The sequence below is a fragment of the Periplaneta americana genome, chromosome 9 (genome assembly GCF_040183065.1).
Source record: "Periplaneta americana isolate PAMFEO1 chromosome 9, P.americana_PAMFEO1_priV1, whole genome shotgun sequence".
Classification (NCBI taxonomy): domain Eukaryota; kingdom Metazoa; phylum Arthropoda; class Insecta; order Blattodea; family Blattidae; genus Periplaneta; species Periplaneta americana.
In genome coordinates, this window is record NC_091125.1 from 176,914,464 (window position 1) to 176,932,748 (window position 18,285).

At 39.7% G+C, this 18,285-nt stretch overlaps 1 protein-coding gene across 2 annotated transcripts in view; it reads right to left on the reverse strand.

The window, feature by feature from the left end:
* Positions 1–3,090: 3,090 nt before the first annotated feature.
* The window catches only part of AspRS (aspartyl-tRNA synthetase), a 30,190-nt gene continuing 14,995 nt past the window's right edge, over positions 3,091–18,285 (reverse strand). For both annotated transcript variants that reach the window (XM_069836505.1, XM_069836506.1), the window contains exons 7-12: positions 12,931–13,074; positions 8,165–8,336; positions 7,751–8,088; positions 3,906–3,986; positions 3,723–3,834; positions 3,091–3,301 (exon numbers count right to left, since the gene is read on the reverse strand). In XM_069836505.1, the coding sequence (XP_069692606.1) occupies positions 3,138–3,301; positions 3,723–3,834; positions 3,906–3,986; positions 7,751–8,088; positions 8,165–8,336; positions 12,931–13,074 (1,011 nt within the window). In that variant the 3' untranslated portion in view covers positions 3,091–3,137. The remainder of the gene's footprint in view (positions 3,302–3,722; positions 3,835–3,905; positions 3,987–7,750; positions 8,089–8,164; positions 8,337–12,930; positions 13,075–18,285) is intronic.

The window sequence follows — 18,285 nt, forward strand, 5'->3', positions numbered from 1 at the left end:
AATGCCTTGCAGTGGGTTACGTTTACAGAAGTGAACAGCGCGACAGAACTTAGCATTTCTATCGACCAAGAGTCGGCCCATTCTTTTTGCTGTTAGGTGTACATATGCATGCGTGTGTGTTTAATCCTCCAAAAGTCAGTTTACCGAAAATAAACGAAATTCAGTGTCAGATGTTAGAGATTTCATACGGAAAATAGTTGCAATCTTCGTGAGATCAAGGGATAAATGATGTTCAGAATGTTTACCATGTCTGAGTTTAGACTTCCACAGTATAAGAATCAGGCCTTTGGGTATTCTGCAACTTGACACTGACTACATGCAGGTTCCACCATCAGACTAGGGAGGGCGTCCTTGTATCCTGTATGTAGTTACGAAACTGTGGAATATCTAATTCTGATCTTTACCATGTTACAATGACCAGAGCAAAATTCACTTTGTGTTCACTGCCAATGACAAAATCACACAGTGTCAGATCATAAGACATGGTGCCATTCTGGGAATTTACTGTTAAGGAATTCCCGCACCTGTACAGTGTAATGTGAAGGAGCACTGTCTTTTTGCTATTTTTTTCGTCGACCTGGTTGGCAAGTTGGTATAGCGCTGGCCTTCTATGCCCAAGGTTGCGGGTTCGATCCCGGGCCAGGTCGATGGCATTTAAGTGTGCTTAAATGCGACAGGCTCATGTCAGTAGATTTACTGGCATGTAAAAGAACTCCTGCGGGACAAAATTCCGGCACATCCGGCGACGCTGATATAACCTCTGCAGTTGCGAGCGTCGTTAAATAAAACATCACTTTAAACATCACTTTGCTATTTTACAGCTCAGGCAAAACAAATTCACGTAACATGACAATATACTTGTCTTCATTCATAGTAGCTTCAAAGCAATGACGCATTATTCCACCACTCCACAGCTAATCCAGAAACATTCCCCTCTTTTTCTATTATTATTACTATTTTTTTACTTGATTTAACAATGGTGTATCAACTACGAGATTATTTAGCATTGATGGGGTTGGTGATAGTGAGATGGTGTTTGGCGAGATGAGCCAAGAATTCACCACAGATTACCTTAAATTCGCCTTGCAGTTGGGGAAAACCTCCGAAAAACCCAACCAGATAAATCAGCCTAAGCCGGAATCGAATCCACGCTATTTTTCTATTATTAAATGTGAATTAGAATCACTCCAATAAACAATGTTTTGTCCACTTTGAATGAAGCTTCGTCCGTCCACAGAATATGATATGGAAATTCTCGTTTTGTCTCACAGCAAATCGAAAACATTTTAGCAAATTATACCCGACGATCAAGACTTTAAATCACAAGAGGGCAATATGGTTTAAAGTTCAACTGTTATAAGGCTTTGTGCCTGAATGACCGAGGCCTTCCACTTCTTGGCAAATCATCAACATTACCCATCTCCTCAAATCGTGGATTGCTTATTGAGTCAGCACTGGGGAATCAGGACACTTCTCGGCAAACATTGTAAAAGAACACATGCACACCTGAACACAGATGCTTCAGGAAGCTGTGTAGCCAGGCACAACGATGTGACCAACATTTACAAAAATAATATAATACAATTACATTGCACTCTATAAAACTATTCTTTCGGTAAACTTACTTTTCAGAGCATCATGTGAATTCTGGACGAAAATGTTAGTGACAAAATTTCGTCTGAAGAATTTTTAATTGCACAACTGGGCAACACTGAAAAACACAGACTGTCTTAGTAGTCTATTGTAATGTAATGTTTATAAACTGAAAGGCAATAAAATAACAAGAAATTAATAAACAATTTATTACGAAGTTATGAAGGGAAATAATGCGACATAGAAATACTGTAAGTCCTACATTACAGAAATAATTAAAAATTAAAAAACAAATAACGAGATGGCTTGAACCATGAACATTTAGTTCTAAAGCAGTGCACGGATAGCACTGTGATCATAAGAGTAACATTTGCAAAAAACAGTGTTGTCACATTGTGCAATTAAAAATTCTTCAGATTAAATTTTGTCACTAACATTTTAATTTCCATTTTCATCCAGAATTCACACTATGTTGTCCTGTGAGTGAATTTCGGGACACACACAGTATACAAATGGCTCCATGATGAAAAGCTCAGATACAGCAGGAGCAAATATACAGTCGTCCCTTTTCTCATATTACACAGTAGTCGGACAATATACATCAAATTCTGATGAAGAAGGCGACTTATATGTTCAATAATTCAGTCCTCACGATTCACTGACAAACAACACTGCACAAGAATATACAGCAAGACAAGAAAACTCGTTGAATTATTTAAGAATTTGAAGAAGAAGAAAAAAGTATATGATATGTATTCAGTAGAGCCCCTAACATACTGGCATCTCAGGAAATAGAAAAAAAAAAAAAAAAAAAATGGTACCGTCGCGAGGGGCAACTTTGTGCCATTCGCGCATTTCATAAAAAAATGTAAGGAAGTAGTCTTTAAGACCGTGACAAGGTTTTAAAGTCTACTTCCTTACGTTTAGTAATCTTTAAAACCTTGTGACAGTTTTGAAGACTACTTCCTTACGTTTTTTTATGAAATGCGCGAATGGCACAAAGTCACCCCTCACGATGGCACCAACTCACAACAACATACCAATATCCATGCACTAACATGTCTCATCTCAGGCAAACATCAACTACTTGAGAAGGAAGCCACTGCAGAGCTCCAACTAGTGCCTGGCGGACAGAGATAAGGTATCAAATGCATCCCAGGGACTGAGCCACTAGAAACAAACCAACCAACCCAAATGAACCAATCGACCATATATATGCATACAGTTTGTGAGCAGAGAAGAATTCATGGTGACATTGGCAATGTTTCTTTTTTTCTTCCATAAAATCTAAGGTACTATATGTACAATCTAAGAGCGAGTGTGCGTGTATAATCAGTGTTACACAGAAAATTTGCAGTAGTTCGGTGCAATAACTGTTACCATGACAGTTTATAACGGTAAACAACACAGCAAAGTTAAACAACCTACTGTGGAGTGAGGAAGAGAGAGACAATAGCCTTGAGCACTGATTCGATTCAGATAAATGCATATACTGTGTAAGTATCTAAACTCAGGTTTTATTACTTCTGCATTTCTATACAAGTTCAGGGTGTGATCCTCTTGGGGTCACGTGGGAACATGGAAGTCTTGCGGATGTTGTCGAGTCCCAGGTACAGCATCACCACTCGCTCCAGTCCAATGCCCCCTCCTGCATGTGGCGGACATCCAAATCGAAACGAATCTATGTAAGACTTTATCTTCTCCAGGTCTGAAAGAAGAAAGAGAAGGGACTCTCAAGTTAGATTATTACTTTCTGTAACATAAAATGTCTTTGGCAGGTTTGGGGGATTATAAAACTGTTGCAATTGGTATTATCAACATCCACAGATAGATGGATATGAATGTGCGCATATGATACAACAACAATCGGCCAGGATGGCACTCTACTCTTCTTCCACGCTCATTACCACAATAAATCCACCGTGTTCTACCTGCGAACTTTGCATTCGATGCCCTATACACACGGAGGAGGACTATCCTAGTATCGCCTTGACACATTTCATTTATAAAACCAAAACTGGACACTTAACATTACATTTTTATTTGAAAGCAGACTCACAGATTATTTTCAAATTCGAAAAACAATTTCAAAGCTATTATTTACTGCCTTTTCTAAGTCACATACATACCAATGCCATGCACCTTGGCACGTTCTGTGAGGAACTCCGGGTCGTGAATCCGCTGTGCCCCAGATAGAATCTCCTCCCCTCTCATGAACATGTCATAGGAGTTGGACCTCCTCTGCAACCAAAACATCTCCTTAGAACAGTGCAGCTTCAAAATTTGGCCATACAGGCACTAGTGATACTCACACTGTCCTTGGGGTCTGGCATCGTGTAGAAGGGCCGCACTGCCAAGGGATATTTGTCCAGGATGTAGAAGTCAGTGTCATACTGCAACAGAGTTCCAACTGTAATAATGTATTATGCAAGCAGAATGAAAACGCTTTCACTTTCTCATTACCAAGCTGCAGAAATGGATTTCAAATATTTCACGGAAAGTGGCGTTTTCTGTTCTCCAAATGATCTTTCATTTTGTAATTTCTACTAGTTTTTTGAAAGATCTTAAAATGAGCAGGATGGGTAAAGCATATTGTGTTCCCTTCACAGCACAACATGTCTGCAACTCATGCGGAGATGACCACAGTAAATATATATATACGAGGGCTATTCATAAAGTAACTTCCGTTTTCATATTGCGTGTGTAACAACAGGGACAGTGGCGCCGCTCTTGCGGTGGAGGTACCTTGAAGCAGTACACGTCGAGCAGCGGTAGAGTCAAGGTCGTGTCTTTGTTCCTCTCTGAGCCACGTGCTGTCAAAATGTGTGCTGCAATCGCAAGTCCTCCAGGTGTGAGGTACGTTCTGTAATAAGATTTCTTGTGGCCAAAAACTGTAAAGCTAGTGAAATCCATCGCCAACTTTGTGAAGTTTATGAGCCAGATGTAATGAGTGAAGGTGTTGTAAAACAATGGTGCCGTATGTTAAAAAAATTGGCGAACCAATGTCCATGATGAAGAGAGAAGTGGTCGACCGAGTATCGTGAATGCAGATCTGATTCGTTTGGTTGACGAAAAGGTTAGAGCAAACCGCAGGTTCACCATGTCGGAGCTTAGTGAGGATTTTCTACACATTAGTTGTACTCTTCTGTACAAAGTGATTACCAAAGATTTGGGCTACCGGAAATTTTCTGCCAGATGGGTGCCTAAACTCCTTTCTGAGGAACAAAAGACTCAGCAGATGGGAGCAGCACTGTCCTTTCTTGAGCATTACGAAAGAGAAGGTGATGTTTTTCTCGATCAGATTGTGACAGGAGATGAGACTGGGTGCGGTATGTTACTGTAACACACTACAAACTTGAAAAGGGCCATGCAAAACAAACGTCGTGGCATGTTGAGCTCTGGGGTGATTTTCCTGCATGACAAGGCCCGGCCGCATACAGCACGTCGAACTGCGACCAAACTTCAAAAGTTCAACTCGAAAGTATTGGATCAGCCTCCCTATTCAACTTAGTGGCATTCAGACCCACTCTATCGAGTAATGCAAGGTGACCCACTCTCGCTTTACCTGTTTAACTTAAGCACAAACCATTCTTAAATGAGCACCATCACAGAATCTTACAGGTATAAACTGTCAAGCTTCTGCAAGAAATTGATTTGAGAATCAACTGCAATGAATATTAATAAAGATAAAATTGACTGTCTTCTCAGACAGTAAATGGACCACAGCTGATGATGAAGTGAAATACTTGGGGCTGCCAATTCAACCAAATTCTGAAAATTGCAAAAAGAACTTGGAATCAATCACATCTACAGGATCAGCAAAAACTAATCGTTACAAACCAGCTCTGATATTCCCTTTTCAAATAGATCTAACATGATTAGGAGCTCACAAGCACACATTCTCTTTTTTCTTCCACCATGTTAATAATGTCAAAACAAGTGCTTATACAAATTTTGACCATGAGCACAATTGCAAGGGCCTTCCCGAAAGTAAGTTTCCCTGGGGCCATTTGCATAAATAAAACTCAATTTCATGGAAAGATTTATTTGAACAGATACAGCAATTGTTGAGCTATTTTTAAACATATTCCCCATCGGAACTGAGACATTTGTCATACGGTGGGATCAACAGAGGCGCTGACGGCTGTCACATGCTGGTTCCGATCCCAGGCCAGACTTCTACGACACTGTGCTAGAAAACTGATCCCACAGTATGTCAAATAGCTCAACAATTGCTGTATCTGTTCCAATAAATCTCTCCGTGAAATTGTGTTTTCTTTCTATAAACGTCTCCAGGTAAATTAACTTTCTGGACGGCCCTCGTAATTGTGCTCATTGCCAAAATTTGTATAAGTACTTGTTTTGATATTATTAACATGGTAGAAGAAAAAAAATAACTTTTTTATCTGCCCCCCTGCTTGTCAATTAAATTCTCCAATCATTTGGTGACACACCTAATAGCAAGCCATAAGTATATTGCAACAACTCAATATAAATAATAAACTTATAAATCTTGATCAGCCCTACGTTAACACTGAGAGTGACCATCAGATCTGAAGGAGACAAAAACTGTTCCACAATTAAGAAAACATCTCAGAGAATAAGAGTGCTTCACATGGTGTGGTTATCCTCACAAGGGCAGAGGAGTAGGCCTCGCGGGTGCTCGTGTAAAGGGAGTTAAATCAAATTGTAAGGTATGTAAGCTTCTCTCCTTTGGTACTGAACAAAACCCCTTTGTCACAAAATACAGAGCACTGTAACTGCATCATGGATGGAAGCATGATTTAACCTTTTAACACAAGACAGAACTAATCGTGGAGGGTTGAAATCTTTACTTATCCCGCTTTAGCCAATTCATACTTAACCCTCTTTACATGAACACCCGTGAAATATTCCACGAAGTAACAACAGCTAAGACAAAGGAAAACCAATCAAGTTATAGATGAATGGATTACTGCTTTGGTTGCACCTGTATGCACCTCCACCACAAACCATTGCTCACACTTCTGCATGTGCTGGGAATCACATGCGCGATAAGGCCAAGGACTGGAGGTTCACTGTCTTGCTGAGGATAGCAACCGTCATGACATTATCGCAATTAATCGAGCAAGAGCTGAAGCTAACAATACCGACCATACTATTCAGTAGAACTATTAAATGAAAGTCGACAAAGAGAAAAAGGACGTATATGAACCTACAAACACCGTATGTTTGACGTGAGTACGTCTATTTCTTGTGTTAAAGCCATCTCAGAAAGTTAATTGACATATTTTGGGGCCAGTTTCATCGTGCCTGTAATTTCTAAACTAAACGACATATTCCAATGAAGTAAACAGCGATCGACAAACAAAGATTCATTGCGACCTTGGGTTGGGACTGATAACGTCTCCTAGTAATTCAGTTACAGCATCCAATCTGATGGAGTCTCCGTGTTTATATTCTGCAGATCGATAGCATCTGTTCTCAAATCATGTACTACATCCTGCTGCATCCTACACTGACCTGAAGATCGCTGCACCATAGATATTGTGATTCACTGTGGTGCCATCTGTCTGAGGGAGCTACACAGCTCTGGTCTGCTGTAATCTGCTGCTCCCTCAGACAGACTTCATCTGTAGGCGAGTCATGGCATCACGTTTACAGAATCTCCGGTAGACCTGAAACTATTGAAGATGATAGATGAAGTTGAAATTAATAGGTCCGAGGTCAAATCCCGAAAGTTACTCAGCAATTCTGCTTCAAGTGCTCGAGGAGAGAAAATCTCGGGAAAAAACTCCAACCAGGATTTGAACCATGCCTCACTGTTTCACATACTAACTGTTACTCCACAGCAGTGAACATGTATTGGTGATGAGACCTCGTCTGTGTAGAAGTAACCTTTCAGTTCTTGTTCTGCCACCACAATTTTCATTCCCTTTCAAGTGCTCTATATGCTGTTGCAAGACTCGTGCTAATGTACTCGTATGTAATGATTTTGACAGAGCCTGTATCATAGTAGCCTGTCTTGTCTGTTTGACTTTCTCCACAAAGCCTGTTACGGAATTCTGGATTATGTGGAAGTGGTGTTCTGGAAATTTGTCAGAAAATCACATATTCAGCAAGAAAAACGCGTTTTACTTGGGAAAGAAGGTACTCGATGGAATGCAGCAATGCTCACCTTCGCTCTGACGAGTCGCCCCAGCAGCTTCTCGTCGGGCGTGCTCAGGTCGTCCTCCTCGCCCATGCTGATGCCTGCCTCACGCAGCATTGCCACTGCAGTCGAGAACTCCAGTCGCAGTGGGGGGTCCAGGAACTTGAATGGCTCCACCTGGAACTGCTGCCCTACCATGGCAATCTCATCAGTGTAGCTGTCACGCAGTCCCTTGAACATCTGCGTGAAGGTATCGCCAATGGTACCGACGACCTCGTGATAGTGATACTTGAATGCCATTTCCAGGTCCAGGCCCACAAACTCTGTGAGGTGGCGATGAGTGTTGCTGTCTTCTGCCCGGAACACTGCAATATCCAACACTCATTCTGAGGTGATGTTCTCAACACCAGAAAGTAAGCAAAGTCGAGTAGAGACACTTACCAGCTCCGACAGTGAACACTCTGTCAAAGTCGGCTGCTATTGCCATCTGCTTGTACAGCTGTGGACTTTGGGCGAGGTAGGCAGAGCCTTTGAAGTAAGACACTGTGAACACATTGGCTCCACCCTCGCTAGCTGCAGGGATTATCTTCGGAGTATGGATCTCGACAAAGCCCTGTGGCATTAGAAAATGTGTTATTTCTTTCTCACACTGTTCCATTAAATCTATATGTAAATACAATATGTGACACTGAAATGTTATTTAACTGCGTTGGTACAGTATGTGTTCAAAATGTGTACCATCACGTTTCTGGAGATATTGAACGTGTCAATGAACAAAGGTTGTTATCTTCTCGTGTTAGTCGGGAATATTTGTAGGTGGGTCATCTGTGTTGGAAACTGATTCTTTCAACATGTAGGCATCTAGGGTCGTGAGATCCAGGAGCAGGAAGGGTACAGGAAAGGAGTTCCACGAGGAATTAGGTGATCTCCAAAGTGTCGTTGCAGAAGGGTAGGTGACTCTCCTGCAGTGTGGGCTGTACTTCAATCTTGCTGCATCCACTGTCGTTGAAGGGTTAAGTTTCTGGCGCGACAAAAACGGCGCAAATCCCGCATGAATGGGCTAATAACGAGGTCTCTGTACAGTTCCTGGTTTACTGCAGCATCCTCGACGAAATAAGGACCCAATATTCCATGACTCCAGAGAACAAGGTGCCGGTGCAGGTGTTACGTGCTGTCTCTTCTCACTTTATAGATCTCTTGGATATGGAACAACAAGTTTTGATGGAGAAATCGTCGCTGTTGTAATGCCTGCTGTCACCACGCTTCGTAAGTACACATTCCTTCTGTCATTAGTTCAGTGGGCTTCAGTTGTTTTGTATAGTATGATAGGTTTACTCAAACATGAATATACGGATATGCACTTCATATGCAACAGAAAGCAATTCACGAGAAGCAAGACGAGTGTACAGTGAGCTGTTTCCGAATAGAAGTTGTTGTTGTTGTTTTCTAATGCCAGGCATTTGACAATAATGTCATTTGACCTCTTGCACTCAAATATTTTTCAAAGACACTATCATGGCCAGCCATTGAAGCACAGATTTTGAGGATTTCCGAATCCATTTCTTGGTTTGAGTTGCACAATGGGCAGTTAGGGGACTGATATATTCCAATTCTATGCAGGTGTTTGGCCAAACAATCATGGACTGTTGCCAATCTAAATGCAGCTACAGATCGTTGCAATAAGTGAAAGTCTCAGGAATCTTCTATGCCACATCAATAAATTTAAGAATGCAGTTATATTGTCAGACTCCAAAGCAGCTATTCTATCAATAGTCTCTAAACACACACCTTCATCTCAAACAGCAGAAATAACTAAAATGCTCTCTCAATTAATATCACTCAATAAAAGAATTGTACTCTACCTATGTTGCGATTTCAATAAAAAATTCTCACAATTGCCAGGTTTGAGTCAGTAAATAATCTGGTAATAGTCACTCACCTAGCTTTTCGCTCATTAAGGAAATATAACGTATTTAATTTCACGTCTTATACGCTGTTCTTACATGCAACATGGCACGCTATGAATTCGTTCGTACTGTAGGTACCGGTATGTGACCTTCAAATAATGTCTGTAGCTGTGTATTTGAGAGGGGGTTCCAGTTGTGGTACTGTAAGTTGTATGTTAGTGTCTTCTGATGAATAATGTTGAAGCGGTGCTATGAGAACAAGTGGTCGTTTGGTATATAAAGTTTGAAGAATACAAAAGTGATAAGACATTCAATTTAGTTTGGAAGCGTCTATAAGAATTATTATTATGTTTGTGCGTTATCCTAATTTGGGTATTTGAGAGTATTTGCTTTTATTTTCCCTATTTTAGTTTCCAAAAATGAGATCTATTACTCCAGGCAATATCATACACATTCTAAAGAATCTAGTCAATTCAAAATACAGTGAACTAAGGAAGACGGTATTGATAGTCATTCTTTCACTTATGAACTACTTGACCTGATTCAGGATAAACATCAATATAGAGGTGCAGTTGTGATGTAGACAGTGAATTCCAATGACACAGACACATCTCCATCAACAGTGTGTATCAAAATGTCATCTGCAGTTAAGGCACAGACAACCACTTTAACCGATGATATAATCAATAAATATCGAAAAATTAATGATCACGTGGAAACACTGACCACAAAAGGAACAAACAAGCAAATAATATCATCAACTGCAAAGAGATTCGGATGCACCACTAGTTTTGTATATAAGGCAGTAGGTTATTTTAAAAAGCCTCCCAAACATCTTGTGTTGTCAATAAAATAATAAATGATGGATGCATTTAAAACTTTGCGCCAACGAGGTCTTCTGGTGCATGACTATAATCTAAAACAGTGGGCATTGATGTTCGCAAAAAAATATAATTCTTTGGTTGGCGGAGAAAGGCACATAAGTCAAAAAAGTAGATTTTCCTGTTGTACGTAAACACAGAAGTCAAGTATTTTTTATAATTTTTTAATAAAATTTCTTGTATGTTAAATTGAAAAGGGTCTTACTTTAACCAACATTCATGAATTTCATTATTATACTTATATTCAGTTAAGAGTAAATTTAAAAAAGTCTCTCCTGAAAAATTATTATATTTTTTTTTTATTTATGTGCTTTTTCCCGCCGATCAAAGAATTATTCTCTTGGTGCCTCACAAACATTTATTTATTGATTTAAGAAAACTCATATCACCACACGTAAAATTACTAAATAATATCTCGTAAAGAAATTGAAAATGAATCCAAACTCATTGACAAAGCCAATGAATTCGTAAAAGATGTTAATGAAACCATTGATGAACAGTATTACAGTTCCGACAGTGTGTTTAACATAGACCAATCTCGTTTTGAACATGAAATGACTTCTGGCAGGACACTGTCTCATCACACATGCAGTAGTGCAGTTCATAGCACCCACAACACATTCTTATACTGTACTATCCAAAGTCATATGGCCTCTGCTGGTGTGTTAGGTTCACGACTGTCCTAGAGTAAAGCAACTGATAGAGAGATGATAATAATAATAATAATAATAATAATAATAATAATAATCTGTGGCACTACAGCCCATGAAGGGCCTCAGGCTCACATGCCGAGCAGAGAAGGACGATCATCCAATCAGACTGGAGGTATCGTGTGGTTAGCACAATGATCCCCCCCAGCCGTTATAGCTGGCTTTCGCAACCGGATTTCGCTACCTATCGTAGCTCCCCAAGTGCATTACAATGCTGGGTGGGCACCAGTCCCATACACTGGGCGAAATTTCGTGACAAAATTTCTTCCCCCATGAAGACTCGAACCAGGGCGCATTCCGTAATGCGAGTCCTAGGCAAGATCCTTAGGCCACGACACCACGGCGCGGGATGATAGAGAGGAAAATCCCTTTTAATATTGTAGTAATCGCTAGGCTCATCAGGTAAACTCTAAACTCCATGTAAAATCTTCACTGAAGAAAGTTTTCATTCCTGATGTACAGAAAGATACTTTACTACTTTTAGATTCCTGGAGTGGACAAATATATTCACAAATGAGGAAATAATTCACCTGCTGGATAGAAAAACTCTTAAGTATGGAAATCATCCCATCCAAATCAACATGGTTTATACAGCCATTAGACGTAAATTTTTTTGACAGTAGGCCTATAAGCTTGTGATTCGTAGAGTAGAAGATTATTTCAGGTCCAAACTAATTACTCAGAAAATTTATATGATAGAATCTTTATTCTAAAAATGCATTCTGTTCTGTTCCGAAACATGCTGGTATGTGCTTGGCAGAAACGATTGCAGTAATGTTCTGCTAACAATTCTGCGTACTGGAAATAGTATTTGTATGTGAGGAACCAGCTGTTGGGACATGTTTGTATTGCAAAGGACTCTCTGCCCTGACCAGCCACATTATTACAGAAGATAATGATTGAGGTATGTGTATTATACTATTGTATATGGGTTGTGTGTATACATTTCTTAAAATCGTATCATTATTTCGATACTGTTTGTAGCTAGTAATGGGTTTTCGAGTGGCGCTGTGTTGCTAGGCAGGTGAGCAGTGTTAGTTGCGTGTAACAGCGGCGTATAAGACGTGTTGTATTTCTTTAATGAGGGACAAGCTAAGTGAGTGACTATTACCAGATTATTTACTGACTCAAACTTAGCAATTGTGAGAATGTTTATAGAAATCGCAGTTCATAGGCAGAGAATGTTCCCTTGTGAGTGTAATTGTTATTCTGGATATCATGAGTCAAACGAAAATAATTAGTTGGTTACAAGAGGAATCGGACAATGATCATCAGCACTCTATACCAGCGGCCATGATACGGCTTCAGAACAGTCAGCTGAAAGTGATACTGAAATGTCTGATGAGAATGTTGGAGCTGAAGGCCAAGAACAGTAAATGCCATTTACAGTGACACTAGTTGTATTAAGCCTACGTTTTGTTTACAAGAGGACAATGTTTTACAAATAACAATTTTGAGTGCAGAGTTATGATACTTGCATATTCAATAAAATAAAGAATATAAATAATATCACACAATTAAAACAATAAAAAATAATACATTATGAATTTTATGATTTATAAAAAATTATCAGATGTTAGGTACCACCTAACAACGTGAGTGATTGTGTGTCTACAACACGTTACTCGATGAAATCTTGTCATATAATATACGAAGTGCATGAAGAAGAGGAAATAAAACAATTGGGATGTGCTAGCATATGAACTCGCCTTCTCTGTCAGGATGTCACGGAACAACTTGCACACTCCAGCCTCGAGACGAAAGACTGCCTGGTTAGCTGGTGTCCTGAGGTCTAGCACGCGGTTGTCTAGCCGCGTGTCCTGGTTTACCCGAATGTGCAGACTGTCTGGATCCTGAAACACACAACATAAGTGTTGCCATGTTAAATATGGATGGCATGACAAGTGATAAATTGGAAGACTGTAATAAATGAATACGGATTAAAAATAAACAAAGAAAAGACTGTACCAATTAAAATAGCAAGAATACCAAAGTCAAAGTTCAGAATTAAATTAAATGAAAAATGTTTAAGCAAATAGAAAATTTCAGGTATTTGGGACGTGAAATGAATAATGAAGTAAAATTAAACATGAAATTACTGGAAGAAAAGGATATGCTACTGAAGCTAAATTCAAACAAGACGAAGACCATGGCCACAGGGAAAAAATTCAGAAGTTAACCTTGCGAATTCTATATCAGGTAGTAGAGCAAGTGGACAGCTTCAAATACTTGGGATGTATATTAGCAGTAACATGAGCTGCTGCTAGGAAGTGAAAAGGAGGATAGCAATGGCAAAGGAAGCTTTTAATAGTAAAAGAGCATCTTCTGCGGACCTCTGAAAAAAGAACTAAGGAAGAGACTAGTGAAGTCCTTTGTGTGGAGTGTGGCATTGTATCGGGCAGAAACATGGACATTACGACAAAGCAAATAGAAGCATTTGAAATGTGAATATGAAGAAGAATGGAACGTGTGAAGTGGACAGACAGAATAAGAAATGAAACTGTGTTGGAAAGAGTGGGTGAAGAAAGAATGAAGCTGAAACTGATCAGGAAGAGGAAAAGGAATTGGTTGGGTTACTGGCTGAGAATAAACTGCCTACTGAAGGATGCACTGGAAGGAATGATAAACGGGAGAAGAATTTGGGGCAGAAGAAGATATCAGATGATAGACAACATTAAGATATATGGATCATATGAGACAAAGAGGAAGGCAGAAAATAGGAAAGATTGGAGAAAGCTGGGTTTGCAGTGAAAGACCTGCCCTTGGGCAGAATACTAAATGAATGAATGAATGAATTACTAGAAGAATACAGTATAGTGGTAGATGTAACCAACAAGTGAAAGGTTTACTTCGAATGGAGACATAACCTGAAAAGTGCAAGAAAATCATGTATAATTCATATTTTAAACCAGTTTTGACCACAGAGGAAAGTTGTGCTATGACAAAAAAAAAAAAGATCAGAGTAGAATTCATGCAACAGATGAAATTCCTTACAAGTATAGCACAGAAAACACGAAAAGATATAAAAATGAAGATATAAGAAATATTTTGGGAATTGCAAAATTGCGGGATATAATGGAGGAAAACAGAATCAGATGGTCTGGGCATGTTATGAGGGATTAGCAAAGAAGGCACTGAAAGTGTTGGAAGACCTGGAGCAAGATGGAGATATCAAATAAAGAGGGAGAAGTAGTGGAAGATAATAGCTGGGAGGATTGTGACAGAAAATGCTTGCTGATACACAACCAGGGACACAAGTTTACATGAAGAGACAGAAAACATTTAATGGGTTAATGTAACCACTTCAAGTTTGTTTCATGTTTTAATATAGGCACCATGTATGGTGGTGACAAATTTCATAACAGCCAAATGAAAGTTTTCTATACAGTATGCTATCTCAGACCATAAACCAAAGCAAATGATAATAGCACAAAAAAGCAGAGCGATAAAGCAAATTGCTGTATTTCCTATGTAGGAAGTTAATTCTTCTAAAAATATATCAGATACTATTGTCTCCATTCAGTCCTGACTTAGAAAACTTAAGCGGAAAGACATAAGTTGTATTCAGAAACAAAAAGTACAGAGCCTATATAGGATATATAAAAAATACTTCTACAAACTTTGGGGGCGAGTTCCTTACACCAGAACAAGAAAGAAAGTCCACATAAACATGTGTCCGAAAATCCTTCGTTTTTCAGTTATTAATGAAAGTTTACACTCAACCCAGTTCAAGGTACAATCCATCAACTGATGGCCATGTTATGGTTTATTTGTAATATTAGTTACTTTTTCTGTATTTAATTATATTAGATTGGTTAGTGGTGTAGTTACTTTAATTTGTATATGTCACACTGACTTGAAGCTATTAATTGCAGCTCATATAGGAATTGTTATTGGTGGAATTTGTGGATCACATGTTTATGTTCTTCTGGTTTATTTTGTTTGAGTAGTAATTCTTATGAGTGTTTAGGTAGACGAAGTTTATTAATTAATAAGGGTTCAATGGAATTTATGTGTTGTCATGGAGACTAGTTTACATTTGTCATTTATGTACATTTGTGTTCAACGTTGTGATGTGTTGCCATGGAGACATTTATCATTTGTGTAACCTCATGCTCAGAAATGACCGGAAAATATAAACAGATCACTTGCACTCCAAGCTTATTGTTTGAGATTGAACACACCTACTCTTATGCTGATAAGTAAACACTGGAGACCAAGTGGTGGACAGTAGGAAAGGAGATAGTCTTCGAAGAGGTAATGTGCAAAGACTAACAAAAAGTTACATTTGTTTGTATCAAATTTATGCACATTGATTTTCTTCTACGGTAAAAGTCTTTCTCTTAGCACTTGCAGCCACAGTTATCACTCCACTGGTAATTCATCCTTAGTTTTCTGTCCAAGCGCAGGTCTTTCACTGCAAACCCAACATTTTTCAATCTTCCCTATTTTCTGCCTACCTCTTAAGTCTCTGCATATGATGCATAAATTATCTTAATGTTGTTTATCATCTGATATCTTCTTCTGCCCCAAACCTTTCTCCCATTTACCATTTCTTCCATGCATCCTTTGGTAGGCAGTTTCTTCTCAGCCAGAGACGCTGCCAATTCCTCTCTCTCTTTATCATCAGTTTCAGCTTATTCTTTCTTCATCCACTCTTTCTAGCATGATTTCATATTTTACTCTGTCCATTTCACCTGATCTATTTTTCTCCATGTACAAATTTCAAATGCCTCTAGTTGTTTCTCTTCACTTCGTCATAATGTCCATGTTTCTGTCCCATACAATGCCACACTGCACACAAAGCACTTCACTACTCTCTTCATTAGTTCTTTTTCCAGAGGTCCACAGTAGATGCTATTTTCTTTTCTTATTAAGAGCTTCCTTTGCCATTGCTATCCTCCTTTTGACTTCCTGGCAACAACTTATGTTACTGATTATAGTACACCCCAATTATTTGAGACTGTCCACTTGTTCCAATTCATCATTTTGAATTCGCATCTTTACCTTTTTTTTTTTTCTTTCAATAACCATGGTATTCGTCTAGTCTGCATTTATCTTCATCCCACATTGTTCACAGCTGTCTGTTAGCTCCAGTAGCATAGCGTATCTCTCAGTATCGTATCCTCTTCTGCTAACAACTTATCACCAGCAAATCTTACGCATTTTATTCTTCTTCTTCCTACCACCGCCCCTCTCATGCTCTGAAATGCAGTTCATTAAATCCTCCAAGTACATGTTGAACAGAGTGGTGATGAAGGCATACTTGTACTCCTACCCCTGTTCCACTTCCCTCTGACATTTCTTCTTTCGTCCTGCCTTTAACTCGTTTCATAGAAAGGTTACTGAACAGCCTTCTCTCTCTCCAATCCACACCTACTTTCTTCAGGATGTCCATCAGTTTATTCCAATCCATTCTGTTGAATGTCATTTCGAGGTTCACAAATACTATATACAAGGGCTGGATAAAAAGTTATGGCAACACTGCTGTCACGTGACGATGGTGCGTTCGGGAGCTGCCAGCTGTGTGGACATGAACAAGGACTGTTAGATGAGTTAGTGCAGCCAGCGGCGTCCATCTACTGCAGTGTGTAGAACGTTGACTTTCATAGGGATAGTGCGAGCGCCCTAAGACCATGTTTACAAAACTAGAGTAATGTTCTTGGATCAAAATTGAAATGGCACAAGGTCGTAGTCCACAAGAATGTGCGTGAAGCATGTGGCGATGCAGTGTTGCCATATCGCACAGTGGCACGATGGGTTAAAGTGTTCCGGGAAGGCAGGGATGCCATTCAGGGCAATCTCTGTACAGGATGACCCCATGTGGAGAACAACACAGTTCAACTCCTTGCTTCCCCGTTGGGTGGACTGCACGTGAGTTAGCAGCGGAAGTCTGAGTTTGTCTGCACGACATTCTGGGTTACCGCAAAATTTCCGCTTTGCAGTCGCACAGGCCTTGTTGGACCGGTACCAAAGGGAAGGTGACGACTTTCTTGGACGAATCGTCGCTATGGACGAAACCTGGGCTTGCTCGTACAAACCAAACTTGAAACGCCAATCAAATGAATGGAAGCATCCTGGTTCTCCTCGTCCAAAGAAAGTGCGTCCTACACAAAGTAGCGTATGACATTAATGGGGTAATACTGCACCACGCTGTACCTCCAAGGCAGACGGTAAACGCGGACTACTACTGCAGGTTCCTGCAGCACCACCTTCGTCCAGCACTCAGGAGGAAACGACGACACTTGGTGGTACAGAACCCCACCAGTCTTCATGACACCGCTGCTGCTGTCAAGGACCTCTTGCGCCGCTGGCAATGGGAGATTCTGGAACATCCACTGTACTCACCTGATATGCGTCCATGCGATTACGATCTTTTTGTCAAAGTGAAAGAACCACTGCGAGGGACCCGGTACAATACCAGAGATGAGCTTATCCATGATAGGGCAGTCAATATGAAACAACAGCAAAAATGGATGCGCTGATGGTGTACGACGTCTTCCAAACATTTGGCAAAAGGGTGATAAGTAAGGGGGCGACTATATTGAAGGTAAGTAAATGCTGTACCCCTGTGAATAAAGCCATGTCAGAAAAATGTAACTGTTCCCATTACTTTTTATCCAACCTTTTGTACACATCTTTATTCATCTCTAAGTATCTTTCGCCGATTGTTCGTAGAAGTTCTATTGCATCTATTGTATCTTTTCCTTTTCTGAAGTCTAACTGTTCTTCTTCCAACACTCCTTTTATCTTAGAATATAAACGTCGATTCAGTATTTGCAGGAGAATCTTTGCCGAGTGCGATATTAGGCTGATAGTCCTGAAGTCATTTCATGGCATTATTTTTCTTTACTATTGGCAGCAACACTGTCTCCGTGAAATTCTCAGGCCATTCGCCCTTCTCATATATTTCCTAACATAATGATAGAATTTCCTTCTTGTCTTCACCCAAGCATTTCACTAATTCACCGGTAATTCCATCAACTCTGTTACTTTCCTATTCTGCATTTCTTTAAGTAAAGTTCAGCTTTTTAATCTGTTATGTCAAATTAAAATCTCTTAAG